General features: G+C 36.9%; 1 protein-coding gene across 1 annotated transcript in view; it reads left to right on the top strand.

The window, feature by feature from the left end:
* The window catches only part of ADGRA3 (adhesion G protein-coupled receptor A3), a 155457-nt gene that overhangs the window by 103813 nt on the left and 34966 nt on the right, over nt 1–16678 (top strand). Inside the window, exons 11-12 of the mRNA XM_077136508.1 lie at nt 11496–11657; nt 14029–14232. Of these exons, the coding sequence (XP_076992623.1) occupies nt 11496–11657; nt 14029–14232 (366 nt within the window). The remainder of the gene's footprint in view (nt 1–11495; nt 11658–14028; nt 14233–16678) is intronic.

Raw genomic sequence — 16678 nt, 5'->3', positions numbered from 1 at the left:
CCAGGAAGTCTAGTGTAGGTTTTGTATCGGTAGGCTTTTAGAGACCTGGTTTCTGGCTTTGTTGATCATTTCTAGAGTATTGTTTTTCAAGCTTGAGCATGCATCAGAATCACTTGGAGAGCTTGTTAGAACTGAGGTTGCTGGTCCCCAATGCCCGAGTATCAGCAGAATTTGCATTTCTTACAAGTTCCCAATTGATCCTGGGGCACTGAATCTTTGGGACATGCTTTGAGAACCAGTGTAGTATCTTCGTTTTCTAAATTTATCATGCCTCCCTGTTTTGTTTGTCATTTTCTTTTGGTTTAATCTTTTTCTTTTAAAAACATTTTAATTGGAATTTTTTAAAAATGTAGGCAAATAATATAATTAATCTCTATTTGAATGTCACTTAGTTTCAGCAATTACAAAAGCATATCAGAACTAAAAGACAACCCAGTTAAAAAGTGGGCAAAGGGCTTAAAAAGACATTTTTCCAAAGAAGATACACTAATTGCCAATAAGCATGTGTGAAAAGATGCTTCGCATTATTAGCATTAGGGAAATGCATATCAAAACCACAGTAAAGTACCATTTCACAACCACTAGAATGAGTACTACTGAAAACACACAAACAGACAAAAATAAAGAAAAAAGAAGCAGAAAATAAGTGTTGGCAAGGATGCTGAGAAATAGAAATTGTTGATAGAAATGTAATATGGTCCACCACTGTGGAAAATAGTTTGGCAGTTCCTCAGAAAGTTAAGTCTAGAATTACCATGTGACCTGGAAATCCCACATCTAAGTATATGCCCCCCAAATTTGAAAGGGACTCAAACAGATGTTTGCACACCAGTGTTCATAGTAGTATTATTCATAGCTGACCAATTAGGGTATCTAATTTTTTGGCATGCAGTTTATAGTATCCTGTTATAGTCCTTTTTATTTTTCTGGGGTAGGTAGTATTGTCCCCCTTTTCATTTCTGTTTTCAGTTATGTATCTGCCCTGTTTTTCTACTTCAGTCTAGAGAAGGTTTGTTAATTTTATTGATCTTTTCAAAGAAACAACTTTTGGTTTTGATGATTCTATTTCATTTTTTATTGCTTATTTTATTCTATTCTTATCTTTGTTATTTTCTTCCTTCTATTCCCTTTGGGTTTATTTTCCTCTTCCTTTTTCTAGCTCTTCCAATTTTAAAGTTAGTTCTCTGGTTAAAGATCTGTCCTCTTTTTTGATGTAAGCAGTTTGCACTATAAATTTCCCCCAGCACTGCCTGTGTTGCATCCCATAAATCAGTATATTGTGTTTTCATTTTCATTTGCCTCAAGAGATTTCCTAACTTCCCTTGTAATTTATTCATTAATTTGTTGATTGTTTAAGGGTACAGTGTTCAATTTCCACATTTTTGTAAATTTCCCATTACTCCTTCTATTACTGATTTCTAGTTTTGTTTGATAGTAACTAGAGAAAATAATATGTTTTATGACCTAACAAGGTCTATTTTGGAGAATGATCCATGTGCATTAGAGAGGAATATCTATTCTGTTGCTGTTGTGTGAAGTGTTCTATATATGTCTGTTAGTTCTGGCTGGTTTAGAGTATCGTTAAAGGCTTGTATTTCCTTACTGATCTTCTTTCTAGATGTTCTATCCATTGTTGAAAGTAATCTATTAGAGTCTACTATTAATGTACAATAGTCTGTTTCTCCTTCAGATCTGCCGATATTTGATTCATGTACTTTGGGCCTCTGATGTTAGTTGCATATATATAATTTTTATGTCTTTTTTTGAATTGACCTTTTTATCAGTATATAATGTCCTTCTTTGTCCCTTTTATCAGGTAGTTTTTATTTAAAGCCTATTTTCTCTGATATGTTTTATCTGATATTAATATGGCTATTCCAGCTTTCCTTTTGGTTACTATCTTCATGGTATAATTTTTTCCATCCTTTCACTTTCAACTTGTTTACATCTTTGAAGTTAAGGTGAGTCTTGTAAACAGCTTATAGGCTTATAATTAGGACCCAATTATAAGGACTCACATTTTTTTGTCCATTCATTCAGTCTCAGCCTTTGGACTAGAGAGTTTAATCCATTTACATTTAAAATACATTAAATAAATAATGTATTTACATTAAAATAAATACATTTAAATAAATACATTTAAAATAAATAAATGCAGGTCTTTCTTCTACCATTTTGGTATTTAGTCTTTGTAAATCTTACACCTATTTTGACCCTTAGCTATTCAGTTAATGTCTTTCACATTTTCTTGACTTTTTGTACTGTACAATATTGTGTACCTTCTAATTTCTTTCTAGATACATTTTCTTTTTGGTTGCCATGGAATAAAAATTTAACATCCTAAATATATAGCAGTATTTTGATTTGATACCAGCTGTGATGGTTTGAAGCTGTATGTACTGCAGAAAAACATGTTCTTAAATTTAATCTTCTCTTGTGGATATGAACCCATTTTAAGTAGGACTTTTTGATGAGGTTCCTTCAGTTAAGATGTGGCCCACTCAGTGGGGATGGATCTTAATCATATTACTGAAGTCCTTTATACATTGAATGAAATTGAGACACAGAGAAAGAAAGCTACAGGAAGCAAAAAGCTGAACATCAATGGAACCCAGAAGAGAAGGGAGAAACCAGGAGACGCCACCATGTGCCTTGCCGTGTGACAAGTGAAGGAACACGTATCACCAGCAGCGAGCCCCCAGAATGCCACAGTCTTTGGGATGAAAGCACCACCTTGGCAACCCCTTGATGTAGACTTTTTCCCAGCCTCAAACTGAGAACAGTTTAACCCAACCCATCTCATGGTATTTCCTTGAGTAACCTAGAAAACTAAAACACCAACTTAACTTCAGTAACATGGAAGTGCACTGTACCTACACCCCTTCATCCTGCTCTCCTTTTGTTCACTCGTTACAGATTGTGCCTTTGTACTTTGTATGTCCCAAACCATATATTTATCATTACTTTTTATGCATTTGCACTTTAATAGGAGTGTGAATTTAAGAAGTGGAGTTACATACCAAAATATGCAACACAGTATCATTGGCATTTTAAATTACCCAAATGGCTACCTTTTCCAGAGTTCTTTATGCTGCTTTGACACACTCTCTCGTGTCCTTTCCTGTCAGTCTGAAGAACTTCTTTTAGCATTGTATGAAGGGTAGGTCTAGTGGTGATGAACTCCTTCCGTTCTTGCATGCCTGGGAATGTCTTACCATCTCCCTCATTTTTGAAAGGGAGGTTACTGGATATACAGGTCTTGGTAGGGAATTATTTTCTTTCAGCATTTTAAGTATCTCAGATCACTCCTTTGCCACCAGTGGTTCTGATGAGAAATTTGCACTTAATCTAATTGGGACTTCTTCCTTGTACATAACACATTACTTTTCTCTTTAATCTTTTCAAGCTCTCTTCTTGTACTTTCCATTAGGCAGTTTGACTGTCATGTGTTTGAGTGCGTATCTCTTGAGTTGGTCCTGTTTGGTGTTCAGAGGGTTTCTTGGATGTGCGTATTCATTCACATGTTTTGCCAAGTTTAGTAAGTTTTCTGTCTTTGTTTCTTTGAATATTCCTTCTGCTTCTTTCTCTCCTTCTTCCTCTGGTGCTTCCATAATGCATGTATTGCTATTCTTGATGGTGTCCCACAGGTCTCTCAGGCTGTTTTTACTTTTTCTAATTCTTTTGTCTTTCTGGTCCTCAGTCTGACTTATTTCAGTTGTTTTCAAGTAACTGTTTCTTCTGCCAGCTAAAATCTGCTGTTGAAACTCCCCTAGGAATTTTTCATCTCTGTTATTGTGTTCTTCAAGTCCAGTGGTGCTCTTTGGTTCTTTTTAAAAACTTCTATCACTTTATTGAGATTCTCATATTGTTCACTTATTGTTCTCCTGTTATCTTTTGTTCTTTCTCTCTATTTTCCTTTATCTCTTTGAATATACTGTAGATCACTTTTTTTTTTTTGAGACTACTAAAAGATTTATTGGCCTGGCAAGTAAAGGGTTAAATGCTGAAGCTCACTTTTTAAAGGTCTTTGTCTGGTACTTCCATAGTCTGGTCTTGTTGATGTTTTTTGGATTTTTATCAGTTTCCTTTGATGGGTCGTCATTTCCTGTTTCTTTGTCCTGTAGTCGTTTCTTATACACTTTATATTTGAATATTTTAAAATGTTGACTCTGGGGTTTAATCCCTGAGCTGTCAGTTTCTTGAGTTTGTGTTCAGCTAGTGATATGACAAAGATTTTCTGAAGTGCCAGAAGCTAACAAAACCATACCAAACAATGTACAAAAATACCTTTCACAGTCCTTGCAAATTGTCTTTGTGTTGGCTGGTACGCTCAGTCAGAGTTTAGCCCTCCTGTTAAGAGGTTAGCCCGAGAGGAATACAAACTGAAGGGTCTTCCTTGTCTTTTCTGGGGTCAGTGTCTTGTCCTGGGCTTGTATTGGCTGGTAGCCTTAGGAATTCCCTTTTTGATAGGAAGCACATTGTTTCCTCTCTTCTCTATGAAATAGACTTCCCTTACTCTAACTCCTCCTGGGTGTTCTACTGTATTTCTTTAAACTAGTAGTCCTTTGTCCCAGGCTGCTTCTGTTTAATTGTTTCTTGCACTGTTTTTGCCTTTTGCAAGCTATTTCTGCTTGCAGGAAGTGAGTTTCCTGGTTTTTGCTTTCAGCCTGCCATGGGATGGCTTGACATTGAAACTCAGGCTCCTAGTGCATAGTCTGCTCCCTCTGGAACAGGATTAGGGATCCACAAGGAGCACAGACCCACAGAGACACAGGCTGGCTCTCCACCAGCCCCTGGATAGTGGGAGAGGGCCCAGTAAGCACTTCACAAGTTTCTCCGTTGTCCTGAAAACTACATTTTCTAGGCTTGGATTTGCCCACTTAACTGTTTTCTCGAATTTTGAGGAAAAAGGGTTTGCCCGATTGTATTACTGTTCGAAGATTCTGTGGGGCATGGCACGCTGGTGTACCCTATTCTGCCTTCTTGCTCAGCTGCTCTTCTTTGAAGGCATAGAAAGTCTGTTTCAGTCCTGGGACCTGGTTTCCTTTTAGAGATCCAGAGAAGATCTGGGGGCTCTCAGAAAGAAAAAATCATTAACAGAGATGTGAGGCTAGGAGAAGTCCAACCCTGAGGCATCAGCAAGGTGAAGCTTCTGTGAAGGCTGATATTCTGGCCCTGATTGTCTGGGATCCTGGGGTCCTTGGCGTTTCTGTCACATGATAGTGCACATGGCAATGTCCTGCTTTTCTCCTCTGGGTCCCTTTGACCACCAGCTTCTTCTCTCTGGTCTATAATATTTTATGTGTTGTATATGGTAACTTTAATGTATAAAATATGTAACTTCAATATGAAAAATCTTTGTGGGCCCATTTCTGTTATTTTGGCTGGCTCTCACTCATAGTCCTTTGTTTCCTTGTGTGCAGCATAATTATTGGCTGGGTGTGCTTGTTGTTTAGAACTTATCTTTATTAAATCTTTAAGATTTGAGTTGGAAGTAAATTAATAAGGTGAGTTTTGTTTGCTTAGGGATCATCTGGAGTGAATTCTCAGCTTGTTTTTCAGATCACAAAAGTAGTATGAAATCTGAGCTCAGCTTTATTTGAAGACCGGCTTGTGTTTATACATTCCCAGGGAAGAGAATTTTTGATGCCATTCTACCAAGGTCAATTTGGGCAAGTTTCCTGTCTCCTTCTGGAGGCCTGAGTTATTGCTGGCTTACTCTGACATTGGAGGAGCTCCCCTTTGGGTTGTAAGCTTCACATAGTGATCTTCTATTAGGCTGGCTTGGTCCTCTGCGAAAGTCAAAAACCTGGTTCATGTCATCAGAGTTCAGTTTCAAAGGTCTTTGGATTCTTGCTGTGATTTTGCTCTTGGTCTCTGGAGAAGTTTTTACTTTCTTATTAGTCAGAAGTAACATTTATAAAAATATCTTTATTTTTCCTTTAACATTCTTAATTCTTAATGGGAAAGTTGTCTAAAGTACTTAATTCAACCTACTTCCAAAATGGGAATTATACAGAATCAGGAAAAAACAAAAACACAACTACTTTCATTTGGGGGATTAGAGTTAAGCTTTTGTTATTTGTTATGAAGCTGTGGCTGAGAAAGTTGCCCATTAAATGATTTTGCATTTCTTGAATAGTTTTCCTCACATGTTCTCAGAATTTTTTTATAAAAGCACCTTGTCTTTTTATTAATAATTGTGTGAAGGAAAACTTTTTTCTTTGCCTTGGCTAGAAATACACCAATAAGCAATTTCTCTAGTCACAGCACCTCTGTCCTAACACATTTTTTTTTTTTTGGCATGGGCAGGCACCGGGAAGCAAACCTGGGTCTCCAGCATGGCAGACGAGAACTCTGCCACTGAGCCACCGTGGCCCGCCCCAACCCATATTTTTTATATGTCTGTCTCTTTGCTTCTCTTAATTCTCTATCCCCCTCTTTATTTCTTCTTAATTAAAACTAATCCAATCCTCTTTTTTTTTTTTTTTACAGAAATGGAGAATAAATGCAACATTTAATAAACCATCCATCATCTTCTCAACCTCTTTCCTCTCTTCCCTGCTGCCTGTTTCCCTCCTCCCCTCCCATCATCACCATCATCATCATTCTTTCTGCTCCTATAACCACAATAAAATCAGAACTTTAATCTTTGCCATTGGCTCTGATCATGATCACAAAATACCTCTCATTGACTGTTGGATGCTTACTGAGCAAGCTGCTGGGGAGTCTGTAGTGAAATCCAGAATCATTCAGGATACTTAGGAGTGGGGTAAATAAACCTTCAAATATGACTTTCAAAATGGAGCACTTCCTTCATTAAAGATAATCAGAGCCAGAACATATTTTGAGATAGGTATGAGCTCGGTATTATTCTTAATTTTTACTAGGAGAAAATTGTGGAGACTACTTGAACCTAAATAAATAACTCAGTCAAGTTTGGACTAGGTGTCAATGCCTTTACTTTTGATTTCTGTATTAGTTATCCCCAAACAATTGCCCAGCTTGCTGCTCTGCCCCCTCAGGAATCTGTAACTCTTACTTTCCTGGTAATTAAAATTGACAAGAGTCTCCTCTGCTGCTCTCTGCTTAAATGCATGTGAGGAGGTACCTGGATCCCTTGGCTTCTCTCAAATATTTCATAAATTGTCTAAGGGATGTGAAGATATTTGTCCTGTTCTGTTTTTTCCTTAATTCATTACAGAACAAGAAGGTTAACTGTTTTTTACTGAACAATCCTCATAGATGAGCAAACAGCCTTCCAGGAGGCTAAGTAATTTACACAGGGACATCTTACTTACAAGTGGCAAAGCTGAAATCTTAACCCAACAGTAGGCACATAAATATTCTGTCTTCAGGGCTAACATCACATTCCTGCTGCATTCTAGTGGAATATCATCAATTTCCTGTGTATTCAATATGACTTATTGGAAAGTTGTTAAATTTATAAATGATTTTGATCAAAATTCCAAGAGTATCTATTAAGCATTTTAAGGTCATGAAATATTCTCTTCTAGCATATGACCTTTAACATTATCATTGCTATTAATGTGACATTTTCCTTTTTATATCTCTGACAAATTGCATTAATACGCATTTTCATCTGATCTTCACAATTCAGTGATGACAGGTGGAAGAGCAGATGCATGAGCTCTTCTGCTCTTTTGGGGCTGAGTGACCTTCAGGAAATGAGGTCAAGAAATGAAATGTCTCTGACTCTGGCTGCAGATTTTAGACTATCTTTATGTGTCAGAGTTCAGGAATACTTTTTTTAAAATTTAATGTAATTTTTTATGCACTATTATCCTTTTGTGTTCTTTCTGCCTCTAACGGGTTCAGAACTACTTCCATAACCAAGCTACAAGAGCAGGTGAACATTATTTTATGGTTACCTGTGCTAGGGAATGTTTGAGCAACAAATCCTTTTCCTCAGTCCTTAGCAATTTGGAGTGAAGTAATGAGAAAAATAGCTTGTTCTCACCAAGGGCATCACTCTTGTTATTTATGTACTTTCTTAGAGGTAGTCTTTTCTGTACAATTATTACTATAAATTAAATTCTGTTACTGGCATTATCTTGTGAGCCATAGCAGTAGTTCTTGATCTTGTAATAATCATAGTTTTTTAGCAGAGATACAAAGAAATGATGCAACTATCAGGTCTCATAGTAGATCCTTATAAAGTCCACGCATTTAGAATTTTAAAAATATTGAGTCATTTAAGTTTTGTTGTAATTCTGATAATCTGTTATTTATACGTTTTGGTGGTGCTTTAGTGTAGAATATTTATTTTCATATATTTTATCACTTGTTTATATTTTAGCTAAGTGGAATTTCTTTTCTGATGGCCATAGAGTATATTTTTCTACATGATCTCTTATACCTGTTTCTTTTTTTGAGGAAAAAATTGAAATAATCTAAGTAAGAATAATAGACAATAACTTAACCAAATTGTTCCACTTACTCTGAATTCCCATTAAGAGGTAGAGTTTACTATTCCAACCACCACATAAACTGCTGATTGGCATAGACAGTAATCGATACATAGGAAAGTTACTACCCTTATTTATAAAGTCCAGAAATAAGGGCTTCTGGTAGAATGAAATTTACTCCCGTATTTCTTTGTTATAGAACAAGATGCTAGAATGTTAACGTTTCATGAGTTGTATGAAGTGGACAGGCTCAGGACTGTGTAAAGCTTGGTTATAGGCTCTTCTTAATTCTTTGTCAATTGATGGTACTGTCTTGGGGGAAATGCCAGAATGTGTGGGTCCACTAAAATAGGGTGTTTGTGTTAAATCTCATCACTCTCCATCTTATTTCCATCCTAGCACTCACTTACACAAACTGAATACCCTTTTAAAAACTATTTACTTGCATGTTTTTTGTTTTCTTCACTAGATTATAAACTCCAAAATAGAGCTTGTCTGTTTCTTACACTGCCCATTAGTGTCTGGCTTATTAGACAGTGAGTATGTGAATATGTATAGATATTGTGTTCTATACCAGGAATTATATGAGTCAATAATGATATAAACTCAGCAGGTGAGCTCTGAGGAGTTACCTGTGTGGGACGTGACTACCAGAAGTGTAAATCTCCCTGGCAAAGTGGGACAGAAATCCCGGGATAGTCAGGAGTCGGCACCAAGGGATTGAGAAAGACTTCTTGACCAAAAGGGAGAAATAAAATAAAGTTTCAGCGGGTGAGAGATTTCAGAGTCGAGAGGTTATCCTTGAGGTTATTCTTATGCATTATATAGATATCCCTTTTTAATTTATGGTGTATTGGAGTGGCTGGAGAGAAATACCTGAAACTGTTGAGCTGTGTCTAAGTAGCCTTGATTCTTGAAGATGACTGTATAAAGATATAACTTTCAAAATATGACTGTGTGATTATGAAAACTTTGTGTCTATTGCTCCTTTTCCTTTTATCCAGGGTATGGACAGATGAGTTAAAAAAAAAAAGAATGGATGAAAAATAAATAAATAATAAGGGGCAACAGGTAGAATAAACTGGGTAGATGGAAACACTAGTGGTCAGTGAGAAGGAGGGGTAAAATATATGGTATGTATGAGTTTTTTCTTTTTCTTTTTTTGGAGTGATGCAAATGTTCTAAAAATGATCATGGTGATGAATATATAACTGTGTGATGATATGAGCCATTGATTGTATACCATGTTGTCTGGAATGTATGTGTGTGAAGATTTGTCAATAAAGATATAACGATATAATATATACGTAAATTGTGTTGTTCTTGCCTCAGAGTGTTTGTAATTGGAGGTAAAATGAAGAAGTAATTGCAATACAGTGTGACAAATGCAGTATAAAGGCAGTTAACTATTTTTTTGATTGTGGGGGTGGCACTTTACAAAGGAGGAAGTAGAAGTTTTGCCAGATATGTCTGCCCTAATTATATATGAACAAAAACTTCAAAAATGCACCTGTTACTATTTCTAGTAGAGTGTCTACTCTCTGTTACCTTCAGAGAGAGGCCTGTTTCTTGGGTTTAATGATCAAAAAAAGGAACAATAAGATAAGAGAAGAGCTAATGCTTCTTTTAGTGCTTACCATGTACCAGGAAACATTTCAGAAGCTTTGTATTTATAATTGGAACTTAGTCCTCACAATATTCAGAAAAGACAGGACTATGATTATCTCCATTTTGCAGATAGGGAAACTGAGATACCTAGTTGCTAAGCATCTGTGTCAGTTAGTGGTTGGCCAGGAGCTGAAGTCCTGTTCTTAGTCACTGTGCTTGCTTCTCCCACGGTTCTAGTGTTGGAGTCCAGTGGATTTCCACAGGCATGTCTTCTTTGTGAAGAAAAGCGTGGTGTGATGGACTAAACTTTTTCCATACTCACCTCAGTCATAGTGATTAGTCATCCTGTGAGGAGTCCTGGATGAGGAGTGGGGTTGAAAATCTCAGATGGGATCTTTTGGGGTGACCAAAAGGCATCTACTAAAACAGCCTTGGCTTTCCGACTGGGGACTTAGTGCCTTTGACGCTTATTTCTTGATTAGAGGGTTGGTCAGCTTGTAAATCCTCTGATCCTATTTCTGCAGGCCTTGTTTGTTCTTTCTACCAAAGATCTCTCTATTCTGCCAACACAAGCCCCACCCATCTCCACCCGCCGACACCCGTATGTCTTGTTAGCCCTGGAACATTGGTTCCCTTTCTGTCACGTGGGATGTACAGTCAGTGTAAATAATATTCAGTTGACATTTCCCTGGCACTGCCTGATTTACTTTTACACCTGTGAGTTATAAATTGAACTAATAAAAAGAGTATAATATATGAAACAAATAATAGAAGCAGTGGAAAAATGAGCACCTCTTAGGATCCATTTATTTTGTGGCATTAGGTGTTAAAGAATTCATTGAGTTGGGGTGGAAAGGGGAGCAGGAGTCATTTGAGGTAGAGGAAAATGTGTGTGCAAATGCACAGAGGTGTGATTAGCACAGTGCATACAGGGAACTCACAGGAGTCGGACCTGTCCAGAATTTTGAACATGTCAAAGAAAGCAGTTAGAAAAGTTTATTGATAGGCAGTGTATATTGTTTCTTAGTAATAATCAAACTTAGATCTTGTCCAGTAAAAAAAGGATAACTATTTATATCTACAGTTTAAAAAGCTGTATGTGTTGTCAGGAAAATGATTTTCCAAGCTAAGAATCGAGATCATTTTTTTCTGTTTCTTTTCTTTCCCTTGATTTGCGTTTCTTTTTCTCAATTTGAGAAGCCACGCATCCATCTTTTCTCCAGTGATTTAGTGGTTATTTAAATACACCGTTTTGAACCACATATTGCCAATGATCATAATTGAATATGATATTCAGATCTAAAAACGTTTTAATAAGAAACAAGTAAGTGCCTGTTGGATTTTCACATGGAAATTTAGTCTGGAGGCCAATCTCGGTGTCTCATCTGGATTTTGATTATACAGAACTGCCTGTGTTGGTTTTAAAGAGCTCTATTTTTCCTCCCGCATGCCTGCTAGCTAGGTGACGTGATGGTTGACATTGCAAGTAACATCATGTTGGCGGATGAGCGCGTCCTGTGGCTGGCACAGAGGGAAGCTAAAGCCTGCAGTCGAATTGTCCAGTGTCTGCAGCAAATCGCCACATACCGACTAGCCAATGGAGCTCATGTTTATTCAACAGTGAGTGTAACATTGCCATTGAAATCTAAGAAAAAAATTCATTTAAAGCAACTGTCCCAAAAGAGATGTCTCTTCACTGTGGGTTGGATATTTTCTGTTATTGCTGATTAGTATAGATTTTCCCTTTCTAAAACATTTTAAAAGTTAATTTCGTTTTGAGTAACCTGTTCTCATGTGATTGGAAAATTCTCTCAATATGTACTTCGAATGGTTATCACCCTCTAACATATTGAAATTCTTTCTACAACAAAAATAAGAAATGTAGTATTGTCATACTGGCACATACGTGGCCACACTCTGACCCAGCTCATATTTTGTCTTGAGCCCCAGTGGATGTTTTGAGACAGTGCCTGGTTGCTTAGCTCAGTCTCCAGAGGACACTGGAATGCCCTCCAACGTTTCACTAACCTATTGGTATTTTCCGTCATTTCTGTTCTTGGGATAATGAGTTATTTTTATTTAATCACTAAATTAAATAGTTTTATTAAATTTTATTTTTCCTATATTGAGTTGTTTGTAAATAAATTTACAGCTTAGTTTTTTATCTAAAATATGCACTGAATAGTGTACCATTACCTTCTCAGTCTTACTCTGATCTAGTCTATGTTTCTGATTTCCTAATTATTTTAATCTAGTTTCATGCAATATTCTACAGTTTGTCCTGTGATTTTATACAATTCAAGGTTACTGTTTTTCTATTGGTTTCTGGGACCTTTTCTGATGATATGGTATTTCATTGTCCCTTTTGAATTGAGTTCAGGATCATTTTTTCTGAAAAATTAATAAAAGGGAAACCTAGCATGCTCCTGTCTGCCACATGGGTCAGGGTAATTTCTCACTCAAGGTCATGACCTTACCTGAGACTATAGCTTGCCATTTTTAGGCCCACACTTGGTCCTTCCCAGATATTTAAGTCCATTTTAAATCCCATTCTTTAGCCTTGTTATATTACTTAGCCCAAAGAACTTTCTCCTTCCTCTGAACTTTCCTTGTTCTTCTAAAAGCCCAAGGGCACGTAATCCTATTTGAACCCATTTCAACGTGTAGAAAAGGTTCTAATAAATTGTACATTTATGTCCAGTAAGCAAAGATGATATGACTTTCAAGGGCACCTCAAAATGACAGATTTCTTTTTTACTGAGTTTCCATGAACTCATCAGAAGCTCTGGTGGCTGTTGATGTGTCCTTGCTTCATAAAGAAAATGGAATATAGATGATCAGTCCATAATACAATTTATTTATAGAGTTTTTTTCCCGCTGTGTATAATCTGTGAGGCAACTGCAAAGATGCTTTAGAACTGAAAAGTTTAGAAACCATCAGTTATTTTCTGCCATGTAGGTAATACTTGCCAAATTCTTTACCTTTTATATTTTTAAATTTATATCTTCCTGTAGATTCTAAACACCTTGCATCCAAGACCCATGCTTAAAATAAAAAGCAAACAAGAAGACGTTGCCAGTGTGTGGTGTTTAGAGTGATACCTCACCTATATGGCAAACATATACAGTCATCGTTAAAGAAAAAAAGGATTCCATGCTATAGTTAGAACTTACAGTGGGTTCTGTCCACTAGCCAGATGTGGAGTGAGGCTTGTCGGCGTACTCCTTCTCTCTGGTGGATTCTCATGGATGGGGACGATGTTGGCAGGCCCCCAGCCTGGAGGCCTGGTGGGTCCTCTGTGTGGGCCCACCATCCATTTTGGTGGACCCTACCATTCTGTCTCACTCTAGAATTTCTTTAACTCTATTGAGACAGGTGCCACCTTTTCCAGGTGCATCTTCTTAACTTATTTGCTTTTTGAGTCTGTTTGTTTACCACTACTTGAACTAGCCCCTGCCTTCCTTTTCTGAAGAAAGCTTTGGAGTGAGTCTGCATTGTTTTCTTGATGGGACTTAATGTATAGAGTGAACTTAATCTCCCTGTAAAAAAGGAAAATGTACATATGGCATGAAGTGTTGGACAAGGTGACTTGTAAGCATATTTCCCAAATCCTAATACCTACCCTTCTTTCCTCCTACAAATGATCACAAGGATACATTGATTGTTCATTCGTTGTTTTTTTTTTAATAAGAAACTTCCCATTTTGGCTTATAGTTTCCTGCAATTAGCTCTCCAAATTTTTTTGATTGACTTCTAAAGTATATCTACCTTCTTTCTTTTGTGACAAGTTCTTTTCCTCTTTATATTAGTCTTCTTTCCATTTTAGGACATCTTTTCATTCTAGTACCTTCCTTTACTCTTCCAGTGTTTTTATTTATTAAAACTTTCTGTTTTGCCTTAGGTATAGTGTTTTGTGTTTGAAAAATCTTTGAAGGTGCTTTCCCATGTCTTCTAAATCTCTTATAACGCCTGTTTGATTGACTTTTGAAGTATTCACCCAATATTGCCCTGGAAGCTTATGTCATCAAGGCTACTGGTTTTACTGGGATGACCTGTACCGTGTTCCAGAAAGTGGCAGCCTCTGACCGTACTGGACTTTCTGATTTTGGGAGGCGGGATCCAGATGGAAACCTCGATAAACAGCTGAGCTTTAAGTGCAATGTTTCAAATACATTTTCAAGTCTGGCACTAAAGGTATGTTATATTCTATAATCATTTAAGTCTTAACAGTTTAATTAGAGTGCACAAAATGTTTTTCTTGGCAAAATAGCTTTATTAGAAGTTTATTTCATTTTATTATTTTTTAAAAATAAAATCAGACCAGGAAGGGCAAAGTTATGACTTTTGTAGCCTCTAAGCATTTTTGCCTTTGTGGGCCATTTGCTCCAATAAAAACATATATATTTTAGGCTTTGTTGACATCAAAGATGAATTTATTAACATTACATTTTTAAACATTTCCTTCGACCTAAAAGTTCCTTTCTTTCTTTTTTTGCTTCTAATTTTAAATAATACTAAGACATTTTCATGGGCCCCTAAAATCATTGTGGGCTGTAGGCACCTGTGTCTGCTCTTCCTAACAGAGAGTTGGCCCTGAGACCAGACATTTAATCAGACAAGCTGTGTTTCAAGACTTAGGTAAAAAAAAAGTGCAAATATAGTATACATCTTTAAAAAATATGTTGTATTTGCAGCAAACGAAAGAAAAGTAATGTTGATTTTTTTAAAATTGGGGGTTTGAAAGTGTTTTATGAAAATACTTAGTAGCAAGTAGCAGAGGCACAACTCCAACACATATTTTCATTTAGCTTCAAGTGAGCATGTATGATTGTATTATCTTGTGCTTTTTAAAATTACACAGTTCTTTCTTTGTTTTGGATTTTGTCCCTGAAATATATCAGGAGCAGTATTCTAGCCATTTTAAGGCTGCTTTATAATTGATCAAATTGATGTGGGGTGTTCTCATATTCTGTGGACACTCAGTAAATATTGAATGAATGAATCAATGAATGAATGAGTAATATATTTTGTCATACTTTACGCGGGTGATTTTCATAAGGAGAGGCAATCTGCTACATTTTGAAATAGCTCAACTTTACTCACTGCCAAAAGCAATCAACTAGGTCAGAATGTCTACTGATAATATATATACTTTATATCATATATTCAGAGGAAAATTGACAAGATTCATTTGTTACTCTTGGCCCCTGCCAACTCAACTTTCCTTATATGCCTTTTATTGGTGAAAACACACCACAGATGGCACAGAAACGGCAATGCACACAAGCCCATGAGAGAAAGGTGTGTGTTTTAAGGAGTACTTAAAATTGATGAACTCTTCTGTCTTATATGATCACAGTTGGTTGAAAGGGATTAAAAATGATGAAGTCTTACATTTCATCAATTTCACAATCTGTCCCTCTGGCTGAGGAGAGTTTCTACCTGTCTAAAGTAGAAAGCGTTAAGTGAACACCCTCAGATTTGAGTGAAAAAGGAACTTATCCCTGTGAAACAAACAATTAATTAAAGTTTAAATGTTGAAGAAGCAGAAGATATATACTTAAACTTTAGTGCTTTAATGTAAAGTTTTCTTTACGTTTCTAACTTGCATATCAAGAGCAATTTCTACTTTTTCTGTGCATGCTTACAATTCTTCAATACCTTGAATTCACTAAGTAGACAACTTGAACATCTGATAACTTGATTGCATTATTGTATCCTGAAATGGGAAAATACATTACTATATAAAATTATACCTGTAAAAAGTTTGTTCTTAGTTATCAGTAGGTGTCTTGCTTGATTTGTTGCCTATATATTTCTTGAGTCTATATCCTTTTCTCTGTACCACCTCTGCCTTGTTTGCACTCCCATCCTTTATTGCCCAAACAGTTGTAACCTCTGAGTCTGTGTCTCTAGGCTATTTCTTAAAATTTATCTGTCTTGTATAGATTGGTTTACATAGGGCTGACGTTTGACTCACACGTACTCATCATCATTTAGCCAATAGCTAACTGTGTCCCACGCCTTGAGTTTTCCTTTAGTCCTGCTGGTCCTTCTGCATTCCACAGTTTTGGACTTTTCCATGAATTTGGAACTAAAAGACCAGCGCCTGCAGGGCACAAGGCCTCTAGTAACCTTCCCTCTGCAGAGGCCCTTCTGATTGTCAATGCTGGTGCCATCTCAGTGGTTAAGTATTATGCCCCGGAGCTACCCCAAATGGAAATTGACTTTGTAAGTCTCCCCAGCAAAATACTTCCATGTCTCCAGAGGTTGTCTTATTAGCATTGTCTGGCTTTTGCCCTCTCCTCCAGCCCCATAGTTCTCCTCTCCTCCTCTCCCTTTTGTCCAGTATAAACTTCATTGGCTCTTCTCCCAGCCACCAGGCCATTCTTAGGCCAAGCTTATGCTCATTCTTCTGCTAGAATGCCCTGCTCCCCTCCTCATCTTCCCCTCTCCCCAGCTCTGTAATAGTTTGTTATAAGTCCCAGAAAAAGTGTTATCTCCAAGACCTCTTAAAACAACCCTTCAGTCCTCTCCTTTCCACCCCATCTCTTTTATTTCTGTTCCTTACTTTTCACCTAATACTCTGTACATCTCCTTCATAGCATCTTATATGTGGGAGCTTTTTTGGTCATGAAGT

This window comes from Tamandua tetradactyla, chromosome 19, assembly GCF_023851605.1.
Source record: "Tamandua tetradactyla isolate mTamTet1 chromosome 19, mTamTet1.pri, whole genome shotgun sequence".
Taxonomy (NCBI): Eukaryota; Metazoa; Chordata; class Mammalia; order Pilosa; family Myrmecophagidae; genus Tamandua; species Tamandua tetradactyla.
This window is presented reverse-complemented; position numbering and strand designations above follow the sequence as displayed.